Here is a 15,680-nt window from a genome sequence, read left to right as displayed (position 1 = left end):
TTTTAACATGTGCCTCTCAGTAACAGAATGGACAAAAAAAAAAAAAACAAAAAACCACTCAACCAACCAACAAACAACAAAAACACAGTATGAATATATGTGGATTAACACAGCTGGCCCAATGGACACACACAGAACATTTTCTTTTTTCTTTTTTTTGTGGGGGTTCGGAATCTTGCTCTGTCGCCTAGGCTGGAGTGCAGTGGCACCATCTTGGCTCACTGCAACCTCCACCTCCTGTGTTCAAGTGATTCTCCTGCCTCAGCCTCCTGAGTAGCTGGGACTACAGGTGTATACCACCAGGCCCGGCTAAATTTTATATCAATACAGAACATTTTCAAACACAGAAAAAATATTTGTAAAAACTGACTATATACTGGACCATAAAGTAAACCTCTACCTGTTTTAAAGGCATGAAACAATACAGTGCAGTGTCTTGGAACCCAAAATAATCATGTTAGGGACTTGGTGTGGTGGCTCACGCCTGTAATCCCAACACTTTGGGTGGGCCAAGGTGGGCGGATCACCTGAGATCAGGAGACCAGCCTGGCCAACATGGTGAAACCCTGTCTCTACTAAAAATATAAAAATTAGCCGGGTGTGGTGGTGCACACCTGTAATCCCAGCTATAAGGAGGCTGAGGCAGAAGAATCACTTGAATCCAGGAAGTAAAGGTTGCAGTGAGCCACTGCACTCCAGCCTACGTACAGAGCGAGACTCCATCTCAAAAACAAAAACAAAAACAAAACAAAACAAAAAAACCCCAAAAACAAACAAGTAAAAAAACAAAGTAATCACATTAGGAATGAATAACAAAAAGGTAATCAAAAACTTCCGTTATGTTCAGAAATTAATAATACATGGGTCAAACAAGAAATCATAATGCAAATCAGAAAATGTTTTGCATGAAACAACAAAAATATTGCCTATCAAAATCTGTAAGACGCAGCTACAGAAGTACTTAGAGGGAAACATATAGCATTAAATGCATATATCAGAAAAGAGAAAGAACAGAAAACAGAGAGCTATGTACCCATCTCAGTTAAAAAATAACAAAATAAACCCAAAGAAAATAGAATGAAGAAAACACTAATCTGTCAGGACAGAAAATGAAGTAGAAACGAACAAAATGTATACAGTATTATATTAGCTCATAGTATAAGGCTCGCTAAACCTTGGTATTATCAATTTTTTTTTTTTTTTGCCCAGTCTCACTTATGATGCAAAAATGTTCAATACTTAAAAACTCTCAAAAACTTCAGTAAGCCAAATGCAACAATATAAGAAAAGGATAACATTTTATGCTCATGTTAGGTTTGTGCCACTTATGTGAAGTCACAGCGATTGATTTTCTAAAGTTAAGTTGACTTCACATTATTGGTATAAAACCAACATGGTCATGAAGTAGTATCCTTTCTGTATATAGTTCACCATTTAAACAAATAAACAACAAAACCCTCAAACTAAGAAAACAATTTCCTTAGATTAGCATCAAATTTGTACCAGAGACCTACAGCAAATGTTTTATTTCCTGATGACATACTGAAAGTTTTCCCAATGAAATAGGGAATATGACAATAATGTTGCCATCATCAGTCCTGTAAACTTGAGGTTCTGATAAAAGAAGAAAAAAATCATTTAAAGTACCCCATTTTAAAGAGCACTTTCTCTAAGATTCAGTAAATGCAATCAAGCTAGTATTCTTCACAGTAAAATGAAAACTAGTTTCAATTGGTATGGATAAAGACACTCGACAAGCTGAATCAACCAAGTGGGGAACAAATGGAAGAGTATGTAATATACGTGTGAGAAAAAAATCAGCAGAAAGCAGGTGAAAGGTATAAGAGTTGTAGCAGCATTCTTAATTTCCAAGCAAACTATGAAAAAGCCCCACTAAACAGATAAAGTATCTTGAACAAGACAGAGTTAAGAATAAAATTAGATTTGGGATTCATGCTTTAAGTGAAGAAAAAAAGGCAGCATAAAAATGTTAAAATAATCCTGGAAAACAAGATACCTGTATTATCGTGGATAAGTTACCCAACTCTCCAGAACTAAGTCTCCCATTTATATAGTGAGGAAGTTGAATTTAACGGTCTCTCCAAAATTCTGACTCAAAGCACTACAGTGTTTATATTAAATAATTTTTTTTATGTTTTATGTGTATATTAAATCATTCTGAGGCTGCTGAGTTACACATTATATTTCACTGTGAAACTCTGACATTATCTTAAAATGACGAAATATATCCTTCTGTGCCAATTCCTCCAGGAGGGTGTGAAACACAGTGGTTAAAAGCTTAGGTTCTAAAGTTTCACTGTCTAGTTTTGAACACAGCCCTACCATTTATTAACTATGTGGTCTCATGCAAGTCACATACATTCTTCTTGCTTTCATTTCCTTAACTACAAAATAAGGATTATAAAAGCATCTATCTCATAGAATTATTGTAAGAATTAAAGATCATTCTTAAAACATAGTTGACATGATGCCTGGCACATACAAAGTGCTGAATAAACTTACCTTTATGCAGGTTTCCAGTTAGACAAAGAGGAAATAGTATCAAAAATTATAAAGCTAATGTGGAGGATAAATAATTTAAAATGAAAAAGAAAGGCACCTTGCTATTGTTTAATTTCATTACATTCTATAGCAGAAAATCTAAGATATACTAGTATAGAAGTAGAAAAATCAGTAAGTCTTCAGGCCTCGTTTGATATTTAGTAGTATGATCTTAAGGAGCACTTTATCCTTTCTGAGTTTCAGATTTCTTAATCAGGACTATGGGCAAGTTTGTGAGAATTGTAAAAGATAAATGTAAGTAAAAAGTACTTGGAAACACCAAGGTACCAGAAAGTCTTTTAAAATTATCAGGCCTGACACGGTGGCTCACGCCTGTAATCCCAGCACTTTGGGAGGCTGAGGTGGGCGGATCACCTGAGGTCAGGGGTTTCAGAACAGCCTGACCAATATGGTGAAACCCCGTCTCTACTAAAAACACAAAAATTAGCTGGGCATGGTGGTATGCGCCTTTAGTCCCAGCTACTTGGGAGGCTGAGACAGGAGAATTGCTTGAACCCAGGAGACGGAGACTGCAGTGAGCCGAGAGTGTACCACGGCACTCCAGCCTGGGCAACACAGCAAGACTCCATCTCAAAAATAAACAAATAAATAAATCTCTATGTCTATATATTTTTATCTATCTCTGATATTCTTCTTTCTTGGCAGATGAGTTTCAAATAATTATGTTTGTGAAACCATTTTGATTGTGAAAAGGTTTGTTTTTTTCCCCAAGTAAGCTCACTAGCAAGAATTCAATGATAAATAACAACAGGCCAAACAATCCATTATTAGACTAATGAGTCATCTACAAGTAGAACTGGTTTAATCTATAGCATAGCAATAAGGAGCTAATTCTTCATTGTGTTTTTCCTTAAATCTACTCTGTTTTAGTCTCAGCACCTAGATACTAAAACTGATGCTTAATAATGAACCAAAATGCTTCACTGAATGCACTTATCCCAGTCTTCTACCTTACCTGTTTCATGGCCTGCTTCTTAGCAGCTTCCCTCTGAAGGCTTTCACTCACGGAGGTCTATCAAACAGAAATATATTGTCACTTTTTAAAAAAATTTAAAATTTCTTTTCCAGTACGAGTGTCCCCTATCTAAAATACGTGGGACCGGAAATGTTTCGTATTTCAGATTTTTAAAATACTTAGTGGTTCAGCATCCCAAATCTGAAAATCTGATATCTGATGCTCCAATGAGCATTTCCTCTGAGCTTCACATTAGTGCTCAAAAAAGTTTTAGATTTTAGAACATTTAGGATTTTCGATTTTCATATTTGGGATGCTCAACCTGTTTTCTGGTTGGCAATGGTGCCTTACTTATAGCTAAAAGTAAAAAGATATAATACAAATTAAACTAACATTTTCAGGCTTTCTCCCCTAAACTTCAGGAAATAAATGAATTTGCACTGTAAATCCTAGAATAGATTATAAGGTGTCAGAAAAAATAGAATGGTACAGGAAAAAATAAGGAAACATGAATTTTTAATCCTAACTTCACTACTGTCATTCAACCTTTATGGATTTCAATTTGCTTCATGTGAACATGAGAGACAGAGAGAGAGAGAGTGTGTGTGTGTGTTTGAGTGTGTGAAATGGGGAAAGACTGGACTAGATAGTATTTCAGGTACCTTCCAACACTAAAATGGTATGATTCCCAGCTTACAAAAAGCAAATTATTTTAATATTCACCACTCAATATAGTGTATCAAGCTCTCAGTTTATGCTTAAGGCTTAGGGACAGCAGTAACTATTTGTGGCTATAATCATTCAAAAACTATGTACTGAAAAGCCTTCCATACCAGGCATATTTAGGTCCTGAGGATAGTGAAAAAGCAAGAACAGTCTCTGTCTTAAGGCCAGAGACTGAAATAAGATCTTGCTTCAGATAAATGGGCTGAAAGGGAAGACAATTAAAGAGATAATTATAATATATGGACAGGCACAGTGGCTCATGCCTGTAATCCCAGCACTTTGGGAGGCTGAGGCGGGCGGATCACTTAAGGCCAGGAGTTTGAGACCAGTCTGGCCAACATGTTGAAACCCTATCTCTACTAAAAATACAAAAATGAGCCGGGAGTGTTGGAGCACACTTGTAATCCCAGCTACCAGGAAGGTTGAGACATGAGAATCACTTGAACCTGGGAGGCAGACGTTGCAGTGAGCCGAGATTGTGCCACTGCACTCCAGCCTGGGCAACAGAACCAGGCTCCATCTAAAAAAAAATAAAAGGCAATTACAATATAAATGTGATAAGCAATATAATAAAGGAATAAACAAAGGGCTGGGAAGCCCAGGGCAGAGAAGGCAACTAGATGCATATGAAGAATCAAGAGTCCCTTTCCAAAAGAGATATGACATTAGATGAGAATCAAAGAGAATAAAAATGTAAAAGAATGCAAGAGGAAGACAGGAAGTAGTCATGACACGGGCAAAAGTAAAGATTACATACAGCTAAGAAAAAAAAAATACTTAAGAAAAATATGTTTCCTTAAAAGTATCAGGCTTTAATCATCAGGGAAATGTAAACCAGAACCACTATGAGATAACACCTCAGACCTGTTAGAATGGCTATTATAAAAAAGTCAGAAAATAACAAAGGTTAGCATGGTGTCAGAAAAGGGAATTCTTGTATACTGCTGGTGCAGATGTAGGCTGGTACAGTCAATATGGAAAACAGTATGGAGGTTTATAAACAAATTAAAAATAGAACTGCCATACAGCCTAGCAATCCCTCTTGGCATACAGTCAAAGGAAATGAAGTCACCACCTGGTAAAGGTATCATGTTCACTCCCATGTTCACTGCAGCATTATTTGCAATAGCCAGGTATGGAAACAACCTAAGTGTTCACTGACAAATGAATGGATAAAGAAACTATGGTACATATGTATGATGGAGTATTATTCAGCCTTTAAAAAGGAGATCCTGCCACTTGCCACAACATGAATGAACCTAGAGGACATTATGCTACATGGTAAGCCAAACACAAAAAGAAAAATAGTACCTGACATCACTTGTAAGTGGAATCTCTCACAGAGATAAAGAACTTAAAAACAATGGTTATTAGGGGTGGGGTGGGAGGAAATGGGGAGAGGCAAGGATTGAACAAGTATACAGATCTAATGTACCACATGAGGACAATACGTAATAAAATTGTACTATATATGGTATTCATGCTAAATGAGTAAATTATAGCTGCTTTTGCCACAGAAATAAAAAAAAGTATGTAAGATAATGGATATGCTAATTTGCTTTACTGTAGTAACCTTTTTACCATCTATATCCCATAACATTGTTATATACCTTAAATATGCACAATAAAATTTTTTTTAAAGTATCAGGATTTGCAAATATACTGACACTGAACTGTATAAAGGGTGAATTTTATGCTATGTGAATTACATCTTTTTATGGCTAGGGCCACATGGGTTACCCCTGTCCGTCTCAATTTTGCTGTCTAAAACTGCTGTTTAAAAAAAAATGAAGTCTTAAATATAGATAAAAACATGTGTAAGTAATATATATATTAAACATACATACGTTTAAACATATTAACATATATATGTTTAAATATAATCCTCAGCTCTAGAATTATAGTAGTCTAGCTTATTAACACTTGCTATCTTCAGTTGTATTGTATCAGCAATTGGTGCTCTTTTTTTTCATGGTAATAACCAGAACAAAATAGTTCTCTATGACCACAAACAAATAAATTTAATACACAAAGGTCATACAATATAGTACATATTTAATAAATTAAATAAGTATGCAAAGAACTGAAGACATTTGAGGTGATGGTAAACTGACTAATTGGGGGAAAGATGTTGATAACAAAAGCAGTAACAGCTACTAACATTTATTGAGCTAGGTGCTATGCTAAGTACACTAGCTGTGTATTACATGTATTACTCATTTAATGCAAATTTGTTACATGTAATATGACACTTTCATTCATTAGAATATCAATTTTAAATACCAAAACTGAAAGCAACAGTAAATATTTCCAATGTATTTTCATGTCTGTATTTCTAATTAGTATGAATGAAAAATATTTTTCTTGATCACTGAGTTGATGTCTTCAGGACTGACTGAGAATACATCTCCAAATGCTGGATGTTTTCCTCTTTTACTTGCTTTTATTAGTTTTTCCTATCTCCTCCTTCAGTCTGTCACCTTTAATCTGTCAGAGTTTACCTGCTGCCTTTCAAACTGGATGCTTCAGTCTAAACTATATAACTTGGTTATTATGGAGGATACTCAGAGAAATAAATTAACTTTCAAAAAGAAAACTTGGGAAAGAAAAACACAAGGCTATACCTTTTCAGATTTTTATAAAGTATAGAATAAGCAGACTGGGAAGGGCCTTTCCAATGTAATCTATATCTATTTTGAGACATCTCAAAAGATTTTGTTTCTATGTTTACAGCTGTCTAGAAGAATGAAATACGACTGTTGAAAAAACAAGCTGTTACTACTTACACAGGAAGGTAACATAATGGAAGGAGTGCAATAGTTTTACATATTCTATTCACAAACTTATATCCCTAGAATTCAACAGCCTCAGTGGATAACTCTAAACCTAACCTGAAAAAGTCAGGAAAGATTGACAATCTTCTTCTGAAGGTCATTTGATTCTCAATTTTCTAAATAAAGGTACTTTAACAATGACTACTAAGGATGATGATTAAAACGTCAAAAACCTGTTTAAACAAATACAAAAAACTTAAAAGAGCAGCAGTAAAACTCTTATTTTTTTCTATAATAGTAACCCTACATAAAAATACATAAAATGATTTTCTATATAACATAAAAAACTCATCTAGATTCAGATCAGACAGAAAAATAACTAGTACAATTAAAGGCAAAAATCAGTAAGATTTTTTTTTTTTTTTGAGATGGAGTCTCACTCTGTGGCCCAGGCTGGAGTTCAGTGGCGCAATCTTGGCTCACTGCAACCTCTGCCTCCAGGATTCAAGTGATTTTCCTGCTTCAGCCTCCTGAGTAGCTGGGATTACAGGCACGCACCACCATGCCCGGCTAATTTTTGTATTTTTAGTAGAGACAGGTTTCACCATACTGGTCAGGGTGATCTCAAACTCCTGACCTCATGATCCGCCGGCCTTGGCCTCCCAAAGTGCTGGGATTACAGGTGTGAGCCACCGTGCCTGGCCAGATCTTATGTTTTTAAAGGTCAAGTCTTTTAACATTTTTAGAGGTATCCTTAAAATACTAATACAGTATACATACACAACAGAATAGTATTTGGCCATAAAAAGAATGAAACAATGGCATTTACAGCAACATGGAAGGAACTTGAGGTCATTATCTCAAGTAAAATAGGCCACACACAAAAAGATAAACATCGTATGTTCTCAATTGCATGTGGGAGCTAAAATAAATTTGATCACATGGAGGTAGGGTGAAAAGGTAGATAACAGAGACTGAGAAGGGTAAGTGAGGGAAGTGGGGAGGATGAAGGCAAGCTGGTTAAAGGGTACAAACATACAGTAAGACAGAAGGAATATATTCAGTGTTTGACAGAAGAGTAAGGTGACTATCCTTTTTGTTTGTTTGTTTGAGATGGAGTCTTGCTCTGCTGCCCAGGCTGGAGTGCAGTGGTGTGATTTCAGCTCACTGAAACCTCTGCCTCCCAGGTTCAAGCAATTCTCTTGCCTCAGCCTCCCGAGTAGCTGGGATTACAAGTGTGCACCACCACGCCTGGCTAATTTTTTTGTATTTTTAGTAGAGATGGGGTTCCACCATGATGGCTAGGCTGGTCTCAAACTCCTGGCCTCAAGTGATCTGCCTACCTCGGCCTCCCAAAGTGTTGGGATTACCGGCATGAGCCACTGCGCCCAGCCAGGGTGACTATACTTAACAGAAACGTATTGTACTTGGGTAACAAACACTAATGGCGGACTTGATCCCTAAACATTATATACATGTAACAAAATCTCACAGGTACCCCATAAACTTGTATACAATTTTCAAAAATACTAACACAAATTTTAAGAGAACTTTTAAATCAGGGAAGGGTTGAGCTTACTGAACTCAGCAAGAGAAGAAATAGATTTCACGTGTGTCCTATGAATAAAACAAAATTTAAATATAACTGCAAAGATTATTAATCTCTAACTTCAGAGTTCCTATACTGTATAGCATAAGGAGGACGTGTAGAATAACATTCACAAGTGTAGGCTCAGAAACAGTCTACAACTGTTCTCTCCCTTGCTAGCTTGTTATTCTAGGTATGCTAATTTCTTCCTGTTTCAGTTTCCTCATCTATATATTAGTACCTACCTCACAAAGGTTAGCTACCATTTTTGTTATTATTATGTTCCTGTTTAAAAATATATGGCTGAAGAAATGCTTATATTTAAACAAATCAAAATTAAGTTATGAGAACACAGTAGCTATACTTTTTTTTTCTTGGAGTATTATAGTTAAAATTATTCACCAGAAAAGCATGCAAACAATATTCCTCTTTACAGTGTATTTATCAGTGTGCTTAATAAAATGTAAGATTGGTATTTATTTGAAGTGACATTAATATAATTATATTTCCATCCACTGAATTAGAAAAATCTATTCTGCTGAATATTTAAAAGGCTGTATATGTTTTCTTTTGTGTTAAGATTCTTTAAGGTTTTATATTCAGTATGTCCATAAACAGGAAAATGTAGGATGCACATATTTGAATACTTAATTAACCATGGGAGCTGTAGCATAACTAGAAATGGGTTTTCTAGAACTGACAGTGGCTTTACTAGGAATTCTTCATAAACAAAAATACACTGCCCCCAAACATGAGTAGATTAGAGAGTATTCTCCTTTGAGGGTATCCTCTGCTGTGCTGCTATAATCAAATGGCAAGATACCAAGGACACGCCAAATGAACAGACATTTGTTTTTAATAATTGCCCTGGTTTGGGGTGAGAAGGGGAAGTACTTGTTTTAAAAAGCATAGTTTTAAACTTCAAAGAAATGTACGGTTAAGTACTGCGTACCCTTTACCTAACCTCTCCCATTGTTAGTAAGTTGCATAGAGTACAATATCAACACCAGGGAACTGACACTGGTACACACACACTGCTTATTCAGATTTCACCATTTTTATACATACACATCTGTGCGTGTATGTGTGTAATCCCATGCCATTTTATAACACATAATTTCATGTAACTACCACCACAATCAAGACACTTAGTTGTACCAGTCACCACAATACTCCTTTGCACTACTCCTTTATAAGCCATACTCATCCTTCCTCCTCCGTCTCTAATCCCTGGCAACCATTATCTCTGTGTTTGATGAATGTTAAATAAATTGAATTATGCAGTATATCCTTTTGAGATTGGATCTTTTCTATCAGCGTTATTTTCAAGGATATTTTGTATTTTGCTTAGTATAAACATTGCAAAAACATTTCGTTCTTGCCACAAAATATCTTAGCTTACAAGTTATCTAGGGAAAAACAGCTGTTTAAAAAAAGATTAAGGCTGAATGTGACCAAACCACACAACACAGTCATTAATTGACTCATTTCAGAATTAGTAGGTAGACAATTATTCTAATTCTATGCCTGAGGACCAGTTTGCAGTGTAACACAGGAGAATATTCATTAAAAGTGGCTTCTTTTTTCTTTTTTTTGAGACAGGGTCCTGCTCTGTTGTCCAGGCTGGAGTGCAGTGGCATGATCACAGCTCACTACAGCCTCAACTTCCCGGGCTCAAGCAATTTTCCTGCCTCAGCTTCTGGAGTAGCTGGGACTACAGATGTATGTCACCACATCCAGCTAATTTTTAAATTTTTTTGTAGAGACAGGGTCTTACTTTGTTGCCCAGGCTGGTCTCAAACCCCTGGGCTCAAGTAATCCTCCCGCCTTTGCCTCCTAAAGTGCTGGGATTACAGGCATAAGCCACCATGCTCAGCCAATGATGCCTTCTAATAAAATCATTAGTTTTAAATTTAGGGAGACAAAATTTACTTCCTATAAGGGACATTATCTCAAAGGAAAAAAAAATCAACTTATAAACAAAGAGGTTCAAATACAAACATTAGAACTTTTGTAAAAGTACAAAAAACACACTAATATTTCAAGATAGGTTCTTCATCAAAATCTCAGGAAAATACCTTTCCAAAAACCTGAAGTAGCAGCTTCTTCCAAATGTTTAAACTTAATTCAGTACACATGCTGAGAGCCTAACATATGGACAGCACTTAGACTAGGTGCTACAAAAAGATTACAATCTAGTGGGAAAGGAGCCATATTTGGTCAACATTTAAATTTATGTCTAAGAGTTAGTAGGTTCCAGTTAGCTTTAATTCCAAATAAGAAAGGAACCCACAAAAAAAGGGAAGAAAGTGGCTGGTCTATTTTACAAACAAAATTAACATAAACAATACTTCGCATACACACACACACGCACGCACACACACATACACATTATAAGGGTTAAAAATGTGGTCACTGGCCGGGTGCAGTGGTTCATGCCCGTAATCCCAGCACTTTGGGAGGTGGAGGCAGACAGATCACCTGAGGTCAAGAGTTCAACACCAGCCTTGCCAACATGGTGAAACCTCGTCTCTACTAAAAATACAAAAAAAATTAGTTGGGAATGGTGACACGCGCCTGTAGTCCCAGCTACTCGGGGAGGCTGAGGCAGAATTGCTTGAACCCAGCAGGTGGAGGTTGCAGTGAGCGGAGATCGTGCCACTGCACTCTAGCCTGAGTGACAGAGGGAGACTCTATCTCAAAAACCAAACCAAACCAAACAAAACAAAAAAAAACAAAAAGTGGTCACAGTATAGGCACCATAAACTGCAGAATTAAGAAAAACATTGCAACTAGATTTCTTAGTTTTCTTCTCCCTCCATTGTTCTCTGTAGAGAATAAAAATTATTTAATCAATCTAATACTTGCTTCATTTTGAATAGCAGTCAGATATGACCTAAAAGGGAGACTTACAAAAAAATAAAAAAACCTTTACAGTTAGCTCAGATAAATCGAAGAGAAAATACAAGACTATGGACCTTTGTTGTGTCACTATACAATTTTAAATCTATTACCTCCTGGGCGGTAGTAACCATCAGAAAAGAATTAGGGCCGGGCACAGTGGCTCACGCCTGTAATCCCAGCACTCTGAGAGGCCGAGGAGGGTGGACTGCTTAAGCTCAGGAGTTCGAGACCAGGCTGGCTGTGAAACCCCGTCTCTACTAAAAATACAAAAAAAAAAAAAATTAGCTAGGTGTGGTGGCACATGCCTGTAATCCCAGCACTTTGGGAGGCCGAGGTAGGCAGATCACTTGAGCTCAGGAGTTCGAGACCAGCCTGGCCAACATGGTGAAGTCCTGTTTCCACTAAATATAAAAAATAAAAAATTAGCCAGGCATGGTGGCATGTGCTTGTAATCCCAGCTACTCAGGAGGCTGAGGCAGGAGAATCGCTTGAACCCGGGAAGCAGAGGTTGCAGTGAGCTGAGATCATGCCACTGCACTCTAGTCTGGATGACAGAGTGAGACTCGGTCTCAAAAAAAAAAAAAAAAAAAAAAGGAATTAGGTCCGTATTATTGGTACTCCTTCACCAGGAAACAAAATATAGTCTAATGACACTGAAAAAATTATAGATACTAGACCATTATTTATATTATTAAATTACCTTCAATCATAAATTTATTTTAACACAAAAATTTAGTAATGGGTTCTGAATTTTTTCTTTTTGCAGAAATAATTATTCCATAACTAATAAAGCACAATGGGACATATGAGCTTCTTTCTTAAACAAAATTGTACCTACCCAATTATCCAAAATGGCTCTTAGCTAAACAAAAACAGTTCAAGAACCAATCTTTCTTTCAAATGGCTCACGGCTAAAATTTTCTGTTGTGCTCTGAGAACTTCCTGTTCTTTTGTTCTTTTTTAAACTTAGCAACAGATCATTTATTAAAAGTCTTATAACTCAGCAATCTCTACTAGGGGCCTTATTTGTCCATATTCACACAACTCTTGTAAGTACACAGTTTAAGAGCTGTGATGAGTACCTAACATTTTCATTACATAAGCTCAGACCTAAGACAAACACTACAACAGAAAAAAACAGACACAGCTGGCCAGCTGCAGTGGCTCAGGCCTGTAATCCCAGCACTTTGGGAGGCTGAGGTGGGCGGATCACGAGGTAGGGAGATCAAGACCATCCTGGCTAACAGGGTGAAACCCCATCTTTACTAAAAATAAAAAAAAAAAAAATTAGCCAGGCATGGTGGTACATGCCTGTAGTCCCAGCTACTCGGGAGGCTGAGGCAGGAGAACTGCCTGAACCTGGGAGACAGAGGTTGCAGTGAGCTGAGATCGCACCACTGCACTCCAGCCTGGGTGACAAAGTAAGACTCCGTCTCAAAAAAAAAAAAAAAAAAAAAAAAGACAAGGCTATGAAGAGAAAATTTAGAGAAAATATACATGACTCTTAGCTATATTAAAAATATTCAATCTTAGCAATAACTACAGAGGTGAAAATAAAAATATTAACTTTTATCACCTATCATGTTGGTAAAGATTTTAAAAATGATATTACTCAACCCTGGCAAGGTATACTGGCAAGCAAAGACATACTCTTACAACATAAAAATGTGACAGAGAAAATGTTACAGAGAGATCATTTCATCCAGAGCTGTGTTTTTAGAATGATTCTAAATATGAACAAAAGAAAAATTACACTTCCTATCCAAAAGGATCTGAATGTATCATCTTTGACAAGTCATACTTCAACAGTTCACCACTGATGACTCAAATCCCATACACAGGACAAGATTCTCATAATCTAACTGTCTTACAATACTGTACCTCATCATAAAAGGAAAACTTTGTTTTCCACATTTTTCTTTAATATTCAAACATTTAGGTTTTGAAGAATACGCAAGTAAACTAAAAATGTATCTGTTTGAAACAATTCCATAGGAAAGCAACAGGGTAAAAATTTTCCCCAAATATGCATTAGATATATTATAAAGCCACAGAAATTGAAACAGTATATATAATAGTGCTAATACAGTACAAAGCAGATCCACAGACAAGAGACAAAAATGAAAACAAGCATATACAGAAAACTAGTATAAGAAAGAAGTGACATTTCTAATAATTAGAAAAATGACTATTTAAACAGACACCTTAAGCAACCCAGCCATTCCATGCATAGATATTTACCTAAGAGAAATGAAAGCCTATGTACACATAAAGAACTGTATACAAATGTTTATAGCCAGTTTACTTGTAATAGCCAAAACCCAGAAACATATATACTTTGTATGGGGTGGTTATCTACTTCTTTCAGCATAGTTTGCGATTAATTCACATCATGTATCAAGTCTGTTCTTTCTTGCCAAGTAGTGTTTCCATTGTATAAACATGGCACAAATTGTTTATCCATTCACCTGTTAATGGTCTTCTCAAAGTAAGGCTGTCTTTCATTCCTGGTTACGCATGAGAAAAGGCCCTAATCCTAACAAAGTCCCTTACTAGCTTCTGAAATTTTAGCTTCTCTCAGAAGTGAAGATATTTTAGTTTTAACTTGAATTATCTATAAATTCATTTTCATAATGTATAATAAATATCCTTGAGAGCAGAGATTTGTCTTATTCAGCCTTCTACTTACTACCAGTAGTATCTAGTACAGTGTCTTCTACACATCAGATGATCAAGAATGATGGTTCAAGTGTTTAACAAGAAAACAATTTTACAAAATTATGTTTCTAGACCAACCAAGAACTCAAACAAAATCAGAAATGGAAAAGGAGACATTACAACTGATACTACAGAAATACAAAAGATCATCAGAGACTACTATGAACAACTGCACACCAACAAACTGGAAAACCTAAAGGAAACGGACAAATTCTTGGACACATACAACCTATCAAGATTGAATCAGGAAGAAATAGAAAACCTGAACAAATAACGAGTAATGAGATTGAATCAGTAATAACAAACCTAAAAAAGAAAAGCCCAGGATCTGATGGCTTCACTGCCAAAGTCTACTAAACTTACAAAGAATACCAATTCTCCTCAAACTATTCCAAAAAATAAAAGAGGAGGGAATTCTTCCTAACTCTTTCTGTGAAGCCCTGAAACTAAAACCAGACAAGGGCACAACATTAAAAAGCAAAACAAAACAAAACAAAAAAATTACAGGCCATAGTTGAACACAGATGCAAAATCTTCAACAAAATACTATCAAACCAAATCCAACAGTACATCAAAAGGACAATATACCACAATCAAGTGGGATTTATCCCTGAGTCGTAAAAATAATTTACCATATGCAAATCAATAAACACGATATATCACATCAACATAATGAAAGACAAAAACCATATGATCATCTCAATAGGGGCAGAAAAAGTATTCAATAAAACTCAACATCCCCTCATGATAAAAATGCTCAACAAACTAGGCACAGAAAAAACATACCTCGGCCTGGCACAATGGCTCACATATACAATCCCAGCACTTTGGGAGGCCAAGGCAGGCAGATCACTTGATGTCAGCAGTCTGAGACCAGCCTGGCCAACATGGTGAAATCCCATCTCTACTAAAAATACAAAAAAAAATTAGCCGGACATGGTGGCACATGCCTGTAGTCCCAGCTACTTGGGAGGCTGAGGCAGGAGAGTCACTTGAACCCAGGAAGCAGAGGCTGCAGTGAGTTGAGGTCATGCCACTGCATTCCAGCCTGGGCAACAGAGCGAGACTCCATCTCAAAAATAAATAAATAAATAAATAAATAAAAAGAAAGAACATACCTCAACATAATAAAGGCCATATATGACAAATCCATAGCTAACATTATACTGAACAGAGAAAAGCTGAAAGCTTTTCCTGTAAGAACCGGAACTAGACAAGGATGCCCACTTTCACCACTCTTATTCAATACTATACTGGAAGTCCTAGCCAAAGCAATCAGGTAAGAGAAGGAAATTAAAGGCATTCACACTGGAAAAGAGGAAGTCAAATTGTCCCTCTCTGTAGATGACATGATCTTATATTTAGAAAAACCAAATGACTCCACTAAAAAAAAAAAAAAAAAAAACCTCTTAAAACTAATGAGCAAATTCAG

The 15,680-nt window shown here is 36.3% G+C and overlaps 1 protein-coding gene across 3 annotated transcripts in view; it reads right to left on the bottom strand.

Annotated features, from left to right (window-relative positions):
• NSRP1 (nuclear speckle splicing regulatory protein 1) overlaps positions 1-15,680 on the bottom strand; it is a 63,053-nt gene that overhangs the window by 10,254 nt on the left and 37,119 nt on the right. For all 3 annotated transcript variants that reach the window (XM_023183939.2, XM_023183941.2, XM_023183940.2), the window contains one exon: positions 3,539-3,595. In XM_023183939.2, the coding sequence (XP_023039707.2) occupies positions 3,539-3,595 (57 nt within the window). The remainder of the gene's footprint in view (positions 1-3,538; positions 3,596-15,680) is intronic.

This window comes from Piliocolobus tephrosceles, chromosome 16 (genome assembly GCF_002776525.5).
Source record: "Piliocolobus tephrosceles isolate RC106 chromosome 16, ASM277652v3, whole genome shotgun sequence".
Lineage (NCBI taxonomy): Eukaryota > Metazoa > Chordata > Mammalia > Primates > Cercopithecidae > Piliocolobus > Piliocolobus tephrosceles.
Note: the sequence above shows the minus strand (reverse complement) of the source record. Positions and strands in the feature narration are given on the sequence as shown.